General features: G+C 41.5%; 1 protein-coding gene across 1 annotated transcript in view; it reads left to right on the plus strand.

The window, feature by feature from the left end:
• Positions 1–19,503, plus strand: part of LOC147668692 (T-kininogen 2-like) — a gene marked incomplete at its 5' end in the record, with an annotated part of 106,583 nt that overhangs the window by 29,183 nt on the left and 57,897 nt on the right. Inside the window, 2 exons of the mRNA XM_086948509.1 lie at positions 12,033–12,120; positions 17,767–17,915. Of these exons, the coding sequence (XP_086804635.1) occupies positions 12,033–12,120; positions 17,767–17,915 (237 nt within the window). The remainder of the gene's footprint in view (positions 1–12,032; positions 12,121–17,766; positions 17,916–19,503) is intronic.

A 19,503-nucleotide genomic window follows, 5' to 3' on the forward strand; every position in this document is an offset into this window, starting at 1 on the left:
ATTTCGGAAGAACATACATTCTAAATTATGCAGAAAGGGTTAAACCTCTCTACGAACTAATAAAACCTGATTGTAAACCAATTAATTGGACTCAAAAACACACAGAGATATTAAGTTACTTACAGACAGATATGTTAACTAAAACAAAACTGCAAACACGCGCAAATGAACGCAACCTCTTAATCCAAGTAATCCCAGGAAGATGCGGATTCACATACCTGACCTCTAATGAGGGAGAAATGGTCCCCATAGCTTACAAATCACATTTGTAAACAAAAGCTGAAATGAAATTCAGTTCAACTGAAAAAATTCTTACTGCGGTTCAAACTGCTGTAGCAAAAGAAAGAGCCCTCGCACAAGGTAAACAAATAATTATCGTTACACCAATACCTGCCTTAGAAGTAGTAACAAGAGCAAGCATCCCGAATGCTAAAGCTTTACATCCGAGATGGATACAATGGGTTAACTCTCTTGCTGCACCGGACGTAGTATGCGAATTTGATCCCAGTTTAAAAACACAAGAATTTCTACAATATGAATATGAATGTCCTCTGCCGGTCGAGATTCTGCCTCTAGAACATTACGGTTGTATAATATATACAGACGGCTCAGCACAACCCGCGGTTGGGGGTGAACAAGCCTACAGTGCTGCGTGCGCGATTGTTAAAGGTCGTTGGCACGAAGGGAAATTTAAACCTTTGATAACTAAAACTCAAGTACTCGGAGACTGTACAGCTCAGCGAGATGAACTACAGGCCTTTAAGATGGCACTTGAAAATAGCGAACGATAATTCCCCACACTAATAGTGTGCGATTCCTATTACTGTGTCCAGTCTTACAATGAATACTTACAGAACTGGGTTCAAAATAACCACAAAGATGCAAAAGGTGGCACAATCAAGCATGAAATGCTTTGGGAACAGGTAGTTCTTTTGCAAAAGGAACTACAAAAGACTCACGTGATTCATACACTGAGTCATCAACGTGATGGCGTTCACGTTGCAGGGAATTCATTGGCTGACGAGGCCGCGAAAGCAGCTGTACAAACGGCTTCCGTAGCTGCCATTACTCGGTCAAAAACAAAAATAGACACCGAGATAATGCAAGCTGTCAGTGCTTCAGTAAAAAACAGCGCAAGACACTCCCGAAAGGCTTTTTAGTAAAGTACTCATACAAAACTGATGTGAACAACGTTCCGTTTGCTCAAATCCCTGGAGTGGGGATAAGAGCAATTCCAAACACAGAGCACAGATTAGGACTAATTTTAGCGGCACACGAAGGTCTCGCCTCTGCACACGCTGGTGTTTCCGCCACAGTATCATTATTAAAACAGAGGTATTGGTGGCCACGAATGAGAAAACAGACTAGGAACTATGTTCTAGAATGTGAAATATGTCAGAAAATGAAAGTATCAACAGTGAAACGACCAGCGCAGACGCCCCTTCTTATCTCAGACAAACCATTAGCATGTGTTTATCTGGACCACTGTGGTCCCTTACAAAGGAACGGCAACTATAAATATATCATGGTCGCAGTGGATTCCTGTACGAGATTCATTTGGATGTGGCCCCAGCGCTCGGCTGACACCAGAACTGTTATAAAAGATTTGCGAGTCTTTATCGGCACATACGCAATTGGCATGCTACATTCTGACCAGGGTCCTGCGTTTAGCTCTCGGGCTTACAAGGAGGCCATGGGCAGCATGGGCATTGCATTTCGGTATTATAGTCCATTCCATCCCGAGGGAAATGCAGTAGTGGAGAGAAAAAAACGGGACATAAAGCAATCTATAAAAGCGAGGGTATTAGGTTCAGGTGATGGGTGGGTCAAACATCTAATAAGTGTCCAACGTAGTCTTAATAATATGCCAAGAAATTCTCTAGGAGGTATCAGCCCGTATGAACTTTTATTTGGTACTAGAATGAATATTCAGGATTTAGATTGTCAAACTTCAGTGGTGCAACAAAAAGCTTTTGATATCAAAGATCGTGTGGCTGTTTTACAGGGCTTAAATGAAACAAGGAAAAAGTCTGAGTAACGAAAAGTTAAAGCCAACTACCACTGAAGAAAACCCACCTGTCCCAGCACGACCTGTCTGGATTCCAAAGATTGGGGATCTGGTCAGAGAAAAGATCGCGGTAAAGAAGGAATTTGGGCCTTCTTACAGAAAAGCAGTACCTGTTTTAGCTATCAGCGGAACAAGATCAGATGTACTACCGCCCCTTGCTGGTAAAAAGAACCGAGTTGTATCAATCGACCTGGTGAAACCACAACCATGTGGCCAATAATAAGTAGCAGGCCCAGTGGTCTCCCAAGAAGTAGTAGAAGACCAAATCTTGCTACAATCCAAGAGGTTCAAACTGAGAGACTAATCACATTCGACAAACCTGCAGTAATTAAAAAAGGACTATGCAACAAAGCCATGGAACTTGTGCCTCTTGAAACCCAAATTGCAACAATCCAACAAGAAACACCAGTCTACAATGATGTAGCCTCGAACTATACAAAAGTAACAAAAGAGAATGCAAAGATCAATGGAAATCCGGAAGCAATCCCACCAATTGACAGAACTGCATCTGGCTACTTTATCAACTTTGATGATTTTTCCGATGATCCAAGTCAACATGGAGACAAGCCAGAAACAAAAACATTCAAAGAAAAAGTCAAAGAACTCTTTTTTCAGCTCAAAGAAACATATCTAACTTCTCAATGGATTAAACTATGGATTGTGTTAGGTGTACTTTTCCTCCTTCTATGGCTCATCTTAGTTTTAAGTTTGGGTAGATTTATTGATGGAAAATATAGTACAATGGACACAGCAAGTCAGAACATCAACTTGGTCCTGAAACCACACAGATCATCACACATTGAAAAACAAGAACTGTCATCAGTGAACATCACAGCCATCCCTATACCTGGTGGTATAGCATGGGACAAAACTGACTATGAAATTTATGGCCCGCTTGAGCTCTTGAAATTTCTACATGAATTTAAAATTTCATTAAGTGACTTTGTATCACCTAGTAGTTTCTCTGATAATTGGGACTTTGAAAATATTAAAAATATGATGTCAGATTTAGAAATATCAGCAAAATCTACTGCACATGATTATCTACAGGGTTCGTCGAGTTATGAGGAAATGTACTGTTTTAACCACTTTGGGCATCATTATCTGCATAAATCTGCAAATCCTTGAAATACTTTCAGTTATAATCAATGGGAACATTGTCCAATCCCGCCAAAAGGCAGCTCAAAGACCTTTCTTGAGAAATTCACATATTTCTCAGGGTTTAATGTCACTGATCCTGAAACATTCTATTTTAAAATATCAAATAAGACAGGGGTGAAAAACATGTTGACAAATACTAAACTGATTTATTCTGAAAAATGTTATGAAAAAATGTCTACAATTGGTTTTGAATTTTGGAAAAACAACATTGAGACAAAATCGATATGGGGAACAAAAGAATGGCAGGTACAAGGTGTAGAAGCCTGCATGATCCCAGAACAAATAATGTTTCTGAATGACACAATTCAGCAGACAACCTGTCTCTGTTTAGCCAAGATAAAAGATCTAAACAACCCGTCTATTCCAAAGCCAATACCTGATAGAAACACCACTACAGATGAGGGGTTAGACGTGGCCTATATTTTAAAACAAAACAGAACACTTCCTGACTGGAAAAAATGGTTGATCTGGCCCAAAGACACTAATAACTGTCATAATAGATTCCTGAACAAAATACAGGGGTTCAAACAGAACAGGCCAGACCCGAGATATTCCCAAAGACAACATCCAGGGATAGTTACAACATACAGTGTAGGAAAATTATGCCTCGAGTGACTACAGAGATTTACACTTCCTGAAATTAAGCAACACTTAACTTTACTTAAAGAAGGTGCTGACTTGCGAGATTTCAAACTGGGACCTCGCAAACAGCGTCAAAAACGTTTCAAATACGCCGGTATATACGCAGCATACAATGAAGCTTGGAAATTAAATCAAATTGAAACTGCTGAAAAAATACGAGAAATTGATCGTATTAATTTGGAAAAAACATTTTCTGTAGTGGACAATGGGTTAACGACTCTGTCCTCCAGGATCTATTCACTGGACAGCATTGTATCATCTGCAATTGATATAATAGAACAGGATATGATAATGTTACAACATGGTCAGTCCCAATTGCGTTCTATTGTACAGCTAGGCTGGACTTTACAAAATCTGCGTTCAGGTCACGTGCCATGGCCTCTAATCAACACAACGTCATTATTTTCTATCTTTAACCTTACTGATAGACAAATCTCATTGTCACAGAAAGGAGCAGACTATACGATGCTAAGCATTGAAAAACTTGAGAGATTACCATTGACAATGTCAGAAAGACCTGTCATTGAATGGATAATACATGGCACCATTACAATCCCGATAACGACTTTCCAGTTTCAATACTGCCAGAAGTATATACCAGCAGGCCTGTATGAAAGGTTGGGTAAAGGATACATCAAATCAACCTGGAATTTACCTTTTACTCATAGATGTTGGAGTGGGGGCAATAGAGAGGTATTTCTTAGTGGTACTTATTGTAAAACATCACTGAGCGGTACAGTCCTATGCGAAGGTATAAACTTGCACGGATCTTGCAAGGGTTCATCAAACAACCTTTCATGTCATCTGCACGGCACTCCAGCTACACAGATAGAGCCCTTTTTCAGACAACTTTCCAACTGTAGCTACGTTATATTAAGTGACCACAGCTGTTGTGGAATGGTGCCAGGAAAACCCTATCTCGTAACTGCAACGTCCAGGGTCATTTCATGTTTGCAAGTATTGTATCCAAACAGCAATCCAGACATGGAGGCAGCATTATGGCCTTCTGTGAATATCGCTTCTATTCGAATTGATACTTTAAGCAGAATTAAGTCTATTCTTTTACAGACAACTGTGCCTGTAACCTCATCCAAAGAGACATATGACCTGCATGTTGCAAGGACAGCGGCAGAGATACATACACTTTTATCAACAAATTGCCCTATGCATTTCATAGAAATGTTAAGCCAAATTTTAAACATGTCAGATACCAGTGGCATTGCACATGTATTTAAGACAATTTTTTCGGGACTGTTAGCACCCTTTGAGAAAGTCCTGGGCATCTTCCCGAATTTTGTGCACTCTCTTTTTGGTGGCCTGCCTCTTATTTTGGGACTCCTGCTCCGATATGGCAAGTCAAGCCGCAGACAAAACTCAGGCTTCGATGGAAGAAACGATCCTAGCAATACGATACCGAGACCGTATCACTAAGGTCCTCGGATTGGCTAGAGATCTGAATACAACCTGGTTTCTTTCATTCAGACCGATCTGGCAAAATTACATCTTACCTGTGCTTCGATGTCTGCTATGCGGAGAAGAATGCGTGTTGGACGTATGCCTTACACTACCATCAACAGTACCGATGGATGTCAACGCTTTGCTTTGTCCGGTAAGGAATCATGCAACGTGTTGTCCCCAGCGGCTACCAATTCTGATGACGGCATTCGTTGAGACTTCACCATTACGAGTAGGTGGTGGTGGAGTAAAAGATGAAAGCGGCAGCACACAGGTACAACCCTCTGTGAACATTGCTGATCTAAACAATGATGATGGCAATGCATCGCATATATGCACTATTTCTGATTTTTCAGCATTGGCCCAACTTTCACCTACTGTTGTAGACAAATTTTTTGCTGGTCTAGCTGAGGTAATGTTCTCTCCTAACAACGAGAATAACAATTGAAATAGCGAGCACACAGCGTTCCCTGAACTCTGAAATCGGCCTTCGATTTTTATAAACAAAACTGCGAAAATCAATTGGAACTATATTTTTTCTTTTCTCCTTCAAAGCAAAATTATTTTTCCCAAACTTCCAAAATATTTACTTTTTTTGGCACATCGTACTCTGCTTAAAGTAGAACTATTCTTAAAGAACAGAACTTCTATTTTTAGAGAGTCTAGAGACAATATCTTAAATCAGCCTCTAGCACACTTACAATCTTGTATAAATATGTGACGAAATGGTCTCGACCTTCTATTCTGTATTAAGAGCCATTTCATAAATGTAATTTATGTAATTCATTCAGCTGTCAGTTACATTTGCATTATCTGAATGATACCACTGCTTTAATGCATACAGTATAATACTCATTTTCGTATATCTATACCGTTTCAAATGCATTTAATGTATTTTGGGGTCATTTTATCTAGGACCCTAATTAAATATTTCATAATAGCCAATGCAAACCAAATGCGGCAAGGCTACTTCCTTAGACTCCTAGAAAGCACAACGAGTTCTTACAACATACCAAACCTCACCTCCAGCAACCTGGGAATTCCCCGTGCTTTTGTTTTGATTTGTCCTAGAACTCCTGCGAGCACTGAAGGAACGGCCCGTTCTTAGTTACATCTTTTTATTGACGTCTTATGTCCAACCTTACATCAAACACGGCACCTTCCAGGTATAAATATACCAGCGTTTGCCTTAAGCAACACACGGTGGTGTGGAGCAGAGCGGCTATCTACTTATCCGAAGCCCAGCTGATGCGAGTGCCGAAAGAAGCCGTCCCTCCCATTTGACGCACTGAGAAAGACGCTGTCTTTTTCTCCTGCCGAGAAAACCCAGCTCCAGTGTTTCCAGTCACCCTTGCAGGTTGCTGGGAGATCGAGTCTTGAGAGCGAGATACAAGACCTCCTCCATTCTAACAACAAGGTTAGATTAGATCCCTAGAGAATTCTTGAGTCATAATCTTGGCAAAAACTAACGTAACTTAAACTGCAACTCATTTACTCCTTCCCACGTACTAGGCTTAGGTTAGGTGCACCAGTTGAGTACGTTTAGTCAAACTATTATCGTTGTGTGTAACTGTATATGTTTTATACCTTTTAAGTATCATATGGCTCAGAAACCATATCAATGCTTTTACAGTATTATTTCATAATACTCCTTTTACTGTACGCACTTTACTTTATAACAAGGATTGCAATTGTGGCAATTAATTTCTCTTGCATGAGATAGAAGACTGCTCAATAAATAACACCTTTTATTGAAAACGCCCGTCTCTCTATTTCTCTGCACTCTGGTGAAACTAAGTATGCACGATTGACTGACTGAAATGGCTATCTATTGTTTTCACATGACTCTGGAGATGTACTCCTTATTCTGGGAGAGCAAAGTTGTCATGTTTATGCAGTTGTCAGAAGCTGAATCCCTTCTTGTCTAATCAGGGAAGTTCACTCCTCCCTGTTCATTCAAGAAAGTTTCTGGTGACCTCTGAGCTAGATGGCAAACCTAAATTAAGTCTAACATATTCAATAGAGACCTAGTCGACCTCAGTCCTACGTCTAAACTATCGTTTATGTTATTCCAATGTGCAGAGCCTATTGGGAAAATAGGAACTACACTACACTATAAAGACCTTGATGTCATTGGTAGCTCGATTCAGCAGGTGATTCAAGGAAGGGAAGCCTGAAAGGAAGAATCAGTATAGCTGTTGCTGAGGTCACATGCCAATTTGGGGTTTCTAAGTTCTAATTTGTGTATTTCCATATTATGTAGTTTCTCAAGAATATTGAAGTTAATAAGGAAATGATGTGGTTGATGAGTTTTGAGATACCAGGAGATACAGGCTAGGGATGTCTTTGCAGGTAGGTAGATAAAATCTGCGACTATCATTCTGTGACTTCAATAACATATTTGCTGGTTAGTCTGACATCCCCTATGTTCATATCATTGAGAAGGAAGGAGAGTTTACTAAGACTACTAAACTATGCTCTGAAAAGGATAGGAAGCATCACAGTGAGATACAGCAATGCACACATGAACAAAAGCTGACAAAACCAGAAAAGCATCATCTAGAGTGCGGTGTAAAGCTATAATCATGATGCTAGTCTTAGGGAGGACTTTGTCTATATACAAAGAGATAGCAGAGAAAAACGAAGTGCTATTTTGTCTACCGCCAGCACTATTTGATGGGCTCTGAACACAGCACATGCCACTTGGCTATGGAGGCAACAATCAATTTCAATGATGTGTCTGCATCATAAGCCATCAAGTCTCAGTCTTAACGAAAAAATAGGAACTCTCCTGGTCATTTCATATGGTATAATTGTTAAAACACCCCCTAAATGAGTCATTTCCCTTGCCATCCAGAATGATGTGTCAGTCACGTTGTGACTTGGTGTCCACACTCCACAATCTGTATGGTAATCTAAGTATCCTTCAGCTGGTGGGCCAGCATGCACGTGTGTTAATCCTTTGGGTCCTAAGAGATAACATGCATGTCACAACTTCAACAACCAGTAAACTATGTGCTACTCACATATTGGTGCGCATGGCTATATCACTCGCTGTGCACACCGCTACTTTTTCTCGAAGGCACTGCAAGGATCAGGAAACTGGATGAAGTCCTTAGGCTTGGAATCGGGATACTTCCCATTTTTTTAACTTTGCAGTCCAAGGACGTGTTTTGAATCTTGAATACATGTTGCTGGATTATATATGATGTATCATGATGCCATGATGTGTCATGATGTGTGTTGCCTATTTCTACTAACACTGAGAGTTTTCATTCCAGTTGGTCTTCTAGAAAGTGCAGAGGGGTTTTCAAAAGTTTTTTTAAAGGATAGGTTAATAGGTTCAGACCTTAATTGAAATGGGAGTTTTTTTCCATTCTTTGCCAATGCCAATTGCTAATCAAAGCAAAGAATGCCATATTTCAAGTGTGGGATACAATTAAACACTTTTAGGTCTGCATTTCCTTTTTAAACATATATGTTCATAAATCTTATGGGGAAACAACATTTACAAAGCAGTCATTACAAAGCACTACCTTTACAACGGAAGCATTATAACGCAGCATCCTTTACATCGCATGCCATTACAACGCAGCCATTACAACGCATGTCACTACAAGGCATGTCACTACAACGCATGCCATTACAATGCATTAAAAGGTAAGTAATGTGGCATAGTAATTTTTAACCCTACACTATCCAACACTTACCCTACTGTTGCACTCACTGGAGTGAGAATAGTGATTTTTACCCCTACACTATCCAGCACTTACCCTCCAGTTGCACTCACTGGAGTGGGAATAGTATTTTTTACTTCTACACTATCCAACACTTACCCTACTTTTGCACTCACTGGAGTGGGAATAGTAATTTTTACCCCTACATTATCCAACACTTACCCTACTATTGCAGTCACTGGAGTGGGAATAGTAATTTTTACACCTACACTATCCAACACTTACCCTACTGTAGCCCTATAAGTAATATGCGTTGTAATGGTATGCAGTGTAATGGTATGCGTTGTAATGAAATGCGTTGTTAATGTAGTTTCTAAAAATGTGTTGTGATGACATGCATTGTAAAATCATGCGTTGTAATGCATGTTGCGATGTAAAAACTGTGTTGTGAAGGCATGCTTTGTAAATGTTTGATGTTTGCGTTGTAGGGTCATACATTCCTACAAATGTTTTTGTGTGTGTGTGTGTGTGTCTGTATATATATATATATATATATATATACTAGCAGCCCGTCCCGACGTTGTCCAGGTATGAATTGCTGCCGGCCAGTAGTATATTGTTTTGTAGGCTTTCGTTTTGATAGCATTTCTTATCTGTGACAGGCCTGTGAAACGCTCCGATTCACAGTGCACTGCTGATGCACTTAAGAGTGCGCGTTCAGTAGTGTGTGAACTCGAGCTTCCCTACTTTATTTTTCCTTGCAATATTATATAGCGCGAACTCGACAACATGGTATGAGCACAATTTACATTACAGAAGAACACCTTCATTTGTGGTAGGCCCGGGGAGACAAAGCGATTTGCCTGAAATCACAGGATAATGAGCTGATACCGAAATTCGAACGTAGCTCCGCAGCTCTAAAGTTCGCAATTCTAGAACTTGTGGCGGAGGTGTGTCTAAAAGTGTATGTCAGTGCTGGTCATCAATGAGAGAGACCTGTGATTTTTCAAATGTGTGGTGAAAAAATATTAGTATGTTGCTGGAGATGTGGGCCGCCGTGCCACCAATGTACTTACCGGGGGAGGGTAAACACCCATTATTCTGCAACTTTCTTTCCGCATACCATCACTCTGCATACTTTCATTACGAAAGTACCATGACTCCGCAATGCCATTATAACGCATGGCATTACATTTTTTATGCTTTTACCACGCATACATTTACAACGAAATTCGTTGTAAATGCATGAATGGTAAAAGCATGTTTTTTTTATGTTTGGATAAGGTAAGTATGGGTATAGGGGTATATGTTTTGGGGTACTGAGGTATATGTTTTGGCGTGTTTGGGTATTTTAAGACTTCAAATATAGTTTTGGGTTATAGGGCACAGGGGTAGTTTTAGGGTTTAGGGATAGGTATGGGTTTTGGGGTACAGGGGTATTTTTAGGGTTCAGGGCTATGTTTGCAGTATAGGGGTATTTTTAGGGTTCAGGGGTAGGTTTGGGTTTTGGGGTACAGGGGTATTTAAATGGTGCAGGGCTAGGTATGGGTTTTGGGGTACAGGGGTATTTTTAGGGTTCAGGGGTCGGTTTGGGTTTTGGGGTACATGGGTATTTTTAGGGTTCAGGGGTAGATTTGGGTTTTGTGGTACAGGTGTTTTTTAGGGTTCAGGGGTAGGTTTGGGTTTTGGGGTACAGGGGTATTTTTAGAGTTCAGGGCTAGGTTTTGGTTGTGGGGTACAGGAGTATTTTTAGGGTTCAGGGGTCGATTTGGGTTTTGAGGTACAGGGGTATTTTTAGGGTGCAGGGCTAAGTTTAGGGTTTGGGGTACAGGGGTATTTTTAGGGTTTAGGGATAGGTTTGGGTTTTGGGGTACAGGGTATATTCATAGGGTTAAGATGGGTTAGTGTTTAAGGGTGTTGGGGTATTTTAAGGAGTACGGGTGGGTTATGATTATGAGGTGCAGGGGTATTTAAAGGGAGCAGGGTGGACACCCGGCGCTGGAATGTGCAGAACCTGGGAAGAAAAAACAATGAAATATTGGGCACAACGCTCGCTTTTTTTTCCTGTAATCCCGAGCCCTGCACACGCCCACGCCCCCAGCACACGTCCACAGCACACGATATAAGACATGGCATGAAGGGCGGAACTTACCACACGCCACCAGCGTTTGTCACGCCCCCCAGCACATGCCCACAGCACAACGCAGACACGCCCACAAGGGACTACTTTGTTGGCACGGTTCTTTTACCTTTTAAATGTATATGGTGGGCGTCTGCATAGCCTATGTCCTTCTGCTACAACTTCCCTTTCCAATGCTGTATTGGGTGTTGTGATTGGTGCTGTGGTTCCTGAGATTACCCGCCTCAAAGGTTTGGGCTCTCTCTTTATTATATTAGTATATATATATATATATATATAAAAGTAGCAAAATATAATTTTGAAAATTTAAAAAAGGTCTGTAATTATGAAGGCATTTGATATAGGATGCTAAGAATGTATTAATTTGGTGTCCTCAGGTTGATTAGTGGGAGCAGTGCACATCCAATTAAATTAAGCATTTTATCATTTGTCTATTTGTTTGAGGAATTCTTGTTTCTGTATTTGTATGTATTGTTTTGAGATTCAAATGACTGCAGTTACTTAAGTTGGGGTCCCAGCATCCATTAATGACTCAGAAGGGTCCCGGATTCCAGTAATGGTTAAGCTGAGGTCCACACAAGTCAAAAGGTTAAGAACCATTGGGTGAGAATATACCTAACCTGATGTGGAATTATGTACAGTGTCAAATAACATATTTGTTTTCGGCAGAAATATACAGACTTGGTCTCCTTGTGTTATGATTACCATTTGCTTCTGTATCTGTGACACAGTGATGATGTTCTGTAAGAGGAAAACTGATATCTGACTTACAGTGCTGCAGATGTCACAACAATGTAGGGATCTGACACGTGTTCTGCTCTTTTCATGTCCAAGCCTAACTGAGCATAATTACTTTTTTTTTAATAAACCTCCTAATTTATTTTCACAGAACCATGGTCGTTGCAAGTCTTCTGTGCATGTCGCCCTCGATGGTTCAATTGCTAGTATCGAACTCGGCTGCGTGCTAGCACCCCTAGGTAAGAACTTCTAATCACAAGTCCATCAGATCATAACTAAACTACAACTAAATTCTGGCGACCTCTGCCTTTCCTAAAGATTCTGGGGCAGATTTGCAAGCCCAATGCGCCACTTTTGCGTAATTTTTCCCATGTTAAAAATGACGCAAAAATGGCGCAAGGGGCTTGTAGATCTGCCCCTCAGAACCTGACTAATTGCATAATAATAAAATATGAATGTGAAACATGTCTTCTTTCTAAAATGCAATCTTTCCAAAGTTCTTTGACTTTTGCAGTTTATGATGTATGAAAAGTGTGCCAAGCCTGTTGTTGATTGTGAAATGTTTTTCTGTGCATTACAAGATCATTTTCCCTGCATACAGAGATAAGTTCCCTTCTAATTGAATTGAGCTGTGTTGGCAAATCTATACAGACGATTTCTCTACAGGTCTGCATATTGCAGAGTTTTTTTCTATACATATTTGAATTGTGCAGGAAGGCAACGCAAGCCCTTAAGTCCATATATAAGAGCTTTATTGCGTGATTAAAAGAAAAATCATTGCAAATACAGAATCTTTAAAATTTGTAAAAGATACATTTAAAATACATATAAAAAATGGCGACTGATTGGGATCCAATGTGGATAGGGACAGCCGATGGAGCCTGCCAGGACTTTAAGCCAACGACGAATCGCTGGCTTTTGGCCCCTCGCAGAGTTTTTTTTCAGTCAGATTTACCATGCCACGCAGAGCCACTGTGCTCTGTATGGCCTAGTAGGTCTGGAGTAATGCAAGGCTATGCAAGTCGCTGCATTGCGTTGCTCTTAGTTGCAAATGCGTTCCATGGGTGAGGCATGGGTGTTCCCACACATCCACCCATGGGTTTTGGCTCAATCTCAGATTTACTAAGACTACTAAACTTAGGAATGTGTCAAAATGCCATGCCTTCCCAGGCGAGGCATAACAAGAAGTATGTTTATTTCTCCTTGTCATCCCTCTTTCTACATGAGCCTCATTCTGCAGAACACGTAGAAAGAGAAAAATGCCTCTGATGTTTGGTTTTGTGCAGGAAGATATATCTTCCTACACAAAAACAATCCTGCCTGTAACACAGACACCCTTGCACCATGGTGTGACAGGGCAGAGACCGAGCAGGAGTGGGCCATGTGTTAGTAATTAAGGCACATTCCTGTTCCCTACATTTGATGAAATGCAGTGCAGCAAGTTGTCTTTCTGCGTTGTGCTAAATGTTGAAAAATCTGTCCCTAAGGATCTGGTGAACAAAGTGTATGTGACGCTGTAAAGTATGCAATTTGCAAAATCACAGACTTTGCTACCACAAAAGAAGCAAGCTGCAATGTACAAAGAATGCATTGCTGACGGGATGCTAATTTCTGACTTGCAAAATACCTTTGGCACTCAGTGACTGTCTGACTGACTGAGGTAAAGCGCTCTTATGCCGAGGCATGTTGGCGTTTGGTAAAAAATCGAAGCGCGCACTAGCTTTAGCCTTGCATAAAGAGCCTGGTCTTAATAGCTTTCCTAAAGATGCTCCGCGAGGGCTGTAGGGGAAGTGAGACGAGGAGAGCGTTCCACAACTTAGCTGCCAAAAATGAGAAACGTCCCCCCCCCCCATGTAACTCGCTTTATCTGGTGAGGAAGAACCAGCCCAGAATCCAGCGATCTTAGGCAGCGTGATGGAACATACCGGGGGAATAGTAGTTGTATGTCTTCCGCCCCGCCTCCATAAATTGCTTTGTGCGCAAAGCATAATGCTTAAAGTCCACCCGGCACCTAACAGGCAGCCAATGCAGTTGTTTGTTGCTGGCCGAGGTGGAGTGATGTTTAGGTAAACCATACAGAACCCAAGCTGCCGCATTTTGAAGTGACTGAAGCTTATTAAGCTGTTTCACTCCAGCACCTAAGTAAAGTGCATTGCAATAATCTATCCTTGATAGAATAATAGCGCCGACCACCATTTTCCTAAGGGAAAATGGGATAAAAGGAAGGATTTTACGTAGTATGTTGAGTGTATAAAAGCAAGTATAGACCACTTTGATGATCTGGGGAGCACAGGTAAGAACTGTCAATTAAGAATCCAAGGTTTCTGGCTTTACCCACCGGCGATGGACAGATGCCTGCTTCAGGGGGCCACCAACAGTGGCTCCAAAATTAGGATTGTTTGCCAAATTCCAAGATCTCGTTTTTTTCAGTATTTAGTTTTAAGAAATTTGCATTCATCCATGACATCACAGAGGAAAGACAATCATTGAACCGGCAGACATAATGTCATTTGGAGTGACTGACACTATCAGTTGAGTGTCGTCAGCATAGGTCACAAGCGACAGTCCGTGACTTTTAATTAGTCTTGCCAGTGGTGTTACATAAATGTTAAACAGGGTGGGAGAAAGTGTTGAGCCCTGAGGGAAGAGTGAACTGTTCCGATCTCAAGTTATCCCAGTATATTATTTGTTCTCTGGAGTCGAGGAAAGAGGAGAGGATTGACAGGGCCTTACCGCTGACTCCCACGGTCTGCAGCCTGTTAATTAACACTGTATGATTGACAGTGTCAAACGCTGCCGTGAGGTCTAGCAGTATTAGGGCCGTCCTACCACCCTCATCCAGCACCCTTTTGATCTCCTCAGTAGCCATGATTAGAGCAGATTCAGTAGAGTGGCGAGCTCTAAAACTGTGCTGGGTGGAATCGAGTATATCATTCTCTTCAAGATAGGAAGTCAGTTTCGTATTGATGGCTTTCTCTAGAACCTTAGAGGGTAAAGGTAAACAGGAAATGGGACGGTAGTTATTAGCCTCTGAAGGTTCAAGTGGGGGCTTTTTTAGAATGGGCCTTATGCATGCCATTTTCCATCCTGCAAGAAAAGTCCCAGTACTAAGGACTAGATTAAGAAGAGGGGTCAGCAATGCCCCAACCTCATCTATAGCTAGATGTAGAATGTGTGGAGGACAGGGGTCAAGAGGAAATCCTAATTTAGTTAGAGAGAGTATATCTACCACTTGATTCTCATCTAGACTAGTGAATTGAGTTAAACTACCATGATCAGGCTGTGTTTCCCATCTCTGGAATGGGTCTGTGCTGTTGGCCTCCACAGAAACTCATAAGCTCTTCATAGACCATTGTTACCTTTGTCTGGAAAAAATAGCAAGGTTGTCGACAAAAGCTTGGTCAGGGGTGAAAACAGTGTCTCTTGGGCAACGAGACAGAGCTGTAACTGTTTTAAACAGTTCTTTTAAAAGTAAAATATGCTGTTTTAGCTGAAAATATCGCTTCCTTATATTCTTTTGGTGTGAAGCCATATTCGGTCTTATGCACTGAACTATATGAGGATCGCCAAATGCGTTCCTTAAGCCGACATTTTATTTTGATAGTTTTTAACTCTGCTGAGTACTAGGGAGAGGATTTGAACAAAAGGAGGGACTGGATTAGGACAATATTTTACGAGGTCCAGTGTACTGGTCCAGAAACTAGTAGCACAAGAAGGGTACAAAGTTCCCCGGGAAGAGTGATAGAGCAGAGGAGTGTGTTTGCTAGTGAGAGGGGGGAATCCCCTAGTTGGAACTAAAACCCTCACACACCCAGCAAGCTAGGTGTCATGCTTCATCATATGGGTTCTGCTCCTCGTCAGACTGGCGCTGCAATGTCTGACGGGCTCCCGAAACCGGGGCTCTTTATCGGAGATCTTTTGTTTTCCGGCCATATGGTGCATGCGTGTGAGAGGGCAGGGGGAGTGTGGTCGTGACGTGAAAGTGAAGTTAAAAAAGGTGAGTCAGTCCACAACCTAATTTATTCTCGTGGTAGACTCCCTTAGTTAAAAGGGTGAGAGGGGAGGTAAAATGCCACGGAACTATCCGAGCAATATGAACTGCTACCCTCAAGTATGGTCAACATGTTTCATGCCTGATGGCAATTCTTCAGGACCTCAACAGACAGTACCACACGGTGAAAAAATGGTGAAGGATAAAACTTGCAATTAAGGTATACAACCTTCTTATGGTCAGTCATACCGGAGTGCAGGCCGATAGGTCCTGCTGCAGTGTTGTAACCCCAGAAGAGTCCCTGAGGTACCTCGCAGTCTGCTCCCGTGGGACCGGCTGGGATTCTAGAAAAAGGCAAACAATTTGTGGGGATCATGTAGAAAAGGCAGATTTGCTAAAACAGCTTGAAACATATGCATAATTTCTGCCCTCTTACTCATGGCATAGAGACATCTGGAGTATTCTCAAATTTCAACCATGCCAGGATGCTGTACCATAATCCAACGGCATAATGAAAGGTCTTCTGCAAAGAGCTGTGTCACTGTACACACGTTGCCAATAGCACTCGTAAGAAAACATTGGACTTTTGCCACATAGTATTCGCAACTGGTGCTGTGTGAAGACGCAACACTCTCCTTTAGTGTTGTTTTGGCTTATGTCCCCTATAGTACCGGGACAGTGTGATGTGTATAATTATTATGTATACGCTGTCAAACTGTGTGTTGTAACTTGCTTAAGTTCTACTTAATGTTTGTAATTTGCTATTGTCCTCAACTAAAAGAAAAAGAAACAATATGAATAATGTGATTTGTAAGGCCCCGGTTGGAAAGCTTGAATTGAAGTGTACCATATACAAACAGTCCGTCCGCCACCCCGAGGTGGAGGGACCGTCCGCAGGGGCAGCGGCGTTCCCTCCATTGGGATTAGGATGTGACCGCCACCAAATTGCGGCCAACACCCGCGGATCAGCGGCGGAGGGACCTGCCGTCCGCCGCTGATCCCACAGCCATCATAATCTGGCGGTGGGTGTTTTGAAGGTCCGCAGAGGTGAATCTGCATCCTCCGGGCTGGCGGTGGCTTCCACCGGCCGGAGGATGCGGATTCACCGCAATCATAATCGACCCCAGTGTTTGGTGTTTAACCACATGCACTATTTAAAATGTAGCAATGCTTTCATCCAAATGTGGTTTAAATGTATTTAAATTTAATTAAAACCCATCAGTTCCATCCAAGTATTGTCAAACATTGCAGTCCTATTATTCTTTAGAATACCAAATTCACCACTTGCCATATAGCTTGAGGACGTTACCACAGGCCTTCCTGTAGACATCTTAAAAGGCTCTTTAAGTTCCCACTGTGCTTTAAATGCACAATTTGCTTACACATCCCATGGTAAGGACTGGGGCAAGCCCTCAATGATCCTTATGACCTCTGTCCTACAAAAGCTTCTGACTATCTTGCAGATGAGTATGGGATCCTTGTGTAATCCAACTCTTAAATATACTGTGCGATAGTTGCAAAGAGCCACTATAAAGACTGAGATGTAGCATCCTTGAGGCGACCGAGGACAACATAGATTACTATGCTATCCGTCAAGCAAAGTGGATAGACACGCCTGAACTGGTAATGCCTGCCATGCTGGGGTTTATTATTCTTGGTGCATGTGCTGAAATTGTATCAATATGTCTGTAACACTACCATGACTTTGCTTGCCTGTATGCACAAACTAAGTTCAATAAAGGTTTGAACAAAAAAACAACAAAAAACACTGAGGTGTAATACAACATGTAATACCAGTGAATGCACTTCCATTGGGAGTTCAAAGTAGGTACAGTGTGATCAACTAACAGTGTCAATGATGTTCTTTTAACTGGTTTGGCGTTTTCCCCACAAGTGCCTGGCTGTCGTGGATGTCATAGACCAATTTCCAGTGACAGTGAGAAGCTGAAGCCAATACTAGAACACTGCATTCAAAAATTCAACAATGAAAGCGGCCAATTGAACCTTTTCAAGTTGGGAGAAATACAGAAAGCCACCTCACAGGTGAGTACTTGTTTATTTTCCTCCGAGTTTGGGGGTCAGTTTGAATATTATCTGTTGATATGATCAGATGGATGTACAAAAGCAGTAACGGTTGAATGTGGCACCTGTTTGAGGTGAAGAAGGGTACAGATTATTAAGTGCTCTTCCTTTCTGAACCTGCTCCAATATTCAAAACCTGGCGTCAACCTAAATTGCGTGGCCCACATATATTGAAAAAGTCAAAGGAGAATGTTTTTTTAGGATACGTTTAAAACCACCGATGATCTGAGTGAGCCAGGCCAGAGCATACCCCATAATCAACCAGAGTCGTATAAAATACATTTTTGTGATGTAAGGATGTGTATTTAAGGGCAAAAACAATATCACAAGAGTCATTCAAGGCATATTTGAAGGCAATATGAGAGGATGTCTTTGTAGCAAAAGGAAGCTTACCATGTTGAAACACAGTTTAGTGTCAAGGTAAGGAAAGTCATTACAACTTTACCTGTACCTTTCAATGAGGAATATGATGTAGTTGATAGGTTAGATGGCTGGAAGGTCATGGGAATGAGTAGGTGATGGCTATGAGGGCAGTGGAGAATTATGTGGGAAAAATTAAGCATTGTGGTGTAACACCACACATTTCTCTTGTGAGAGCAATAGCTGGGCCAAACCATAGAACAGTATGTGGCTATGTTGTCAGTTTCTTGTAAATTTAGAGACTTGCAAGAAGAAATAATAAGGCACCAATTGATAAATAGGACGAATAATCTGAAGATACAGGAGAAATTACTCTAAATGAAGGATCCATCATTAGATGAAACTATATCCATGATCCATGGCACATCACACTGAGAACACCTCTTGGTATGTGAAGGAGCTGAAAGATGGTAAGGTCAAACATAAATCAGAATACGACAATGTTAATGCAGTGCCGAAAGGTGGGTTCAAAGGTAACAGACAAAAGGTAAATAACAGTTTTTGAACATAATATAAAAGTATTTTAATTGAGTTACACTATGGTAATGACACATCCCTGAGGTTCTAAAGGTATTTCTACTGCTAGATTTTGGAGTTTTCTTATTTTTCATTTTGGTTTTAGAAGGGTAAATGTGGTGTTCTATGACTAGGCTGTTCAATGTTGTGACCTGTGTAATATAATTCTAGATGTTACTGTGGGAATGCGGGATTCCAGGATTTCTCTTGAATAAACCTTTGAACCACCTGCTTGTATGGTCCTAAAAGTAACCATCTGCAAAATACAGTGGCCTTCTGTTGATCATGTGTGCCTTCACAAGAGGCAGCTTAAGCTGAAAAGGTAAAGTTATCTTTCAGCGTAATCTATCATGAAACTGTAAACAGTAAGCTGACTCAGCATCTGGACTGCCACCACAGAAACACAGAGTCTAATAGAAGGCCTCTCTCCACTTACCTTCGGACTGGAGCAGGAGGTAGAGTGCTGGGACCACACTTTGCCAGAAGAGAGTTTCCAAACCTTCCTCCAACTGCTCCAGGTACTGGGGTGTAAGTCAGATGAAAGGTCCCACATCTCTGAAAAGGCACAGACAGACTCCTCTCAGAATACTCACATCACACTGACAGCAAGACT

This window comes from Lissotriton vulgaris, unplaced genomic scaffold (assembly GCF_964263255.1).
Source record: "Lissotriton vulgaris unplaced genomic scaffold, aLisVul1.2 SCAFFOLD_4785, whole genome shotgun sequence".
Taxonomy (NCBI): Eukaryota; Metazoa; Chordata; class Amphibia; order Caudata; family Salamandridae; genus Lissotriton; species Lissotriton vulgaris.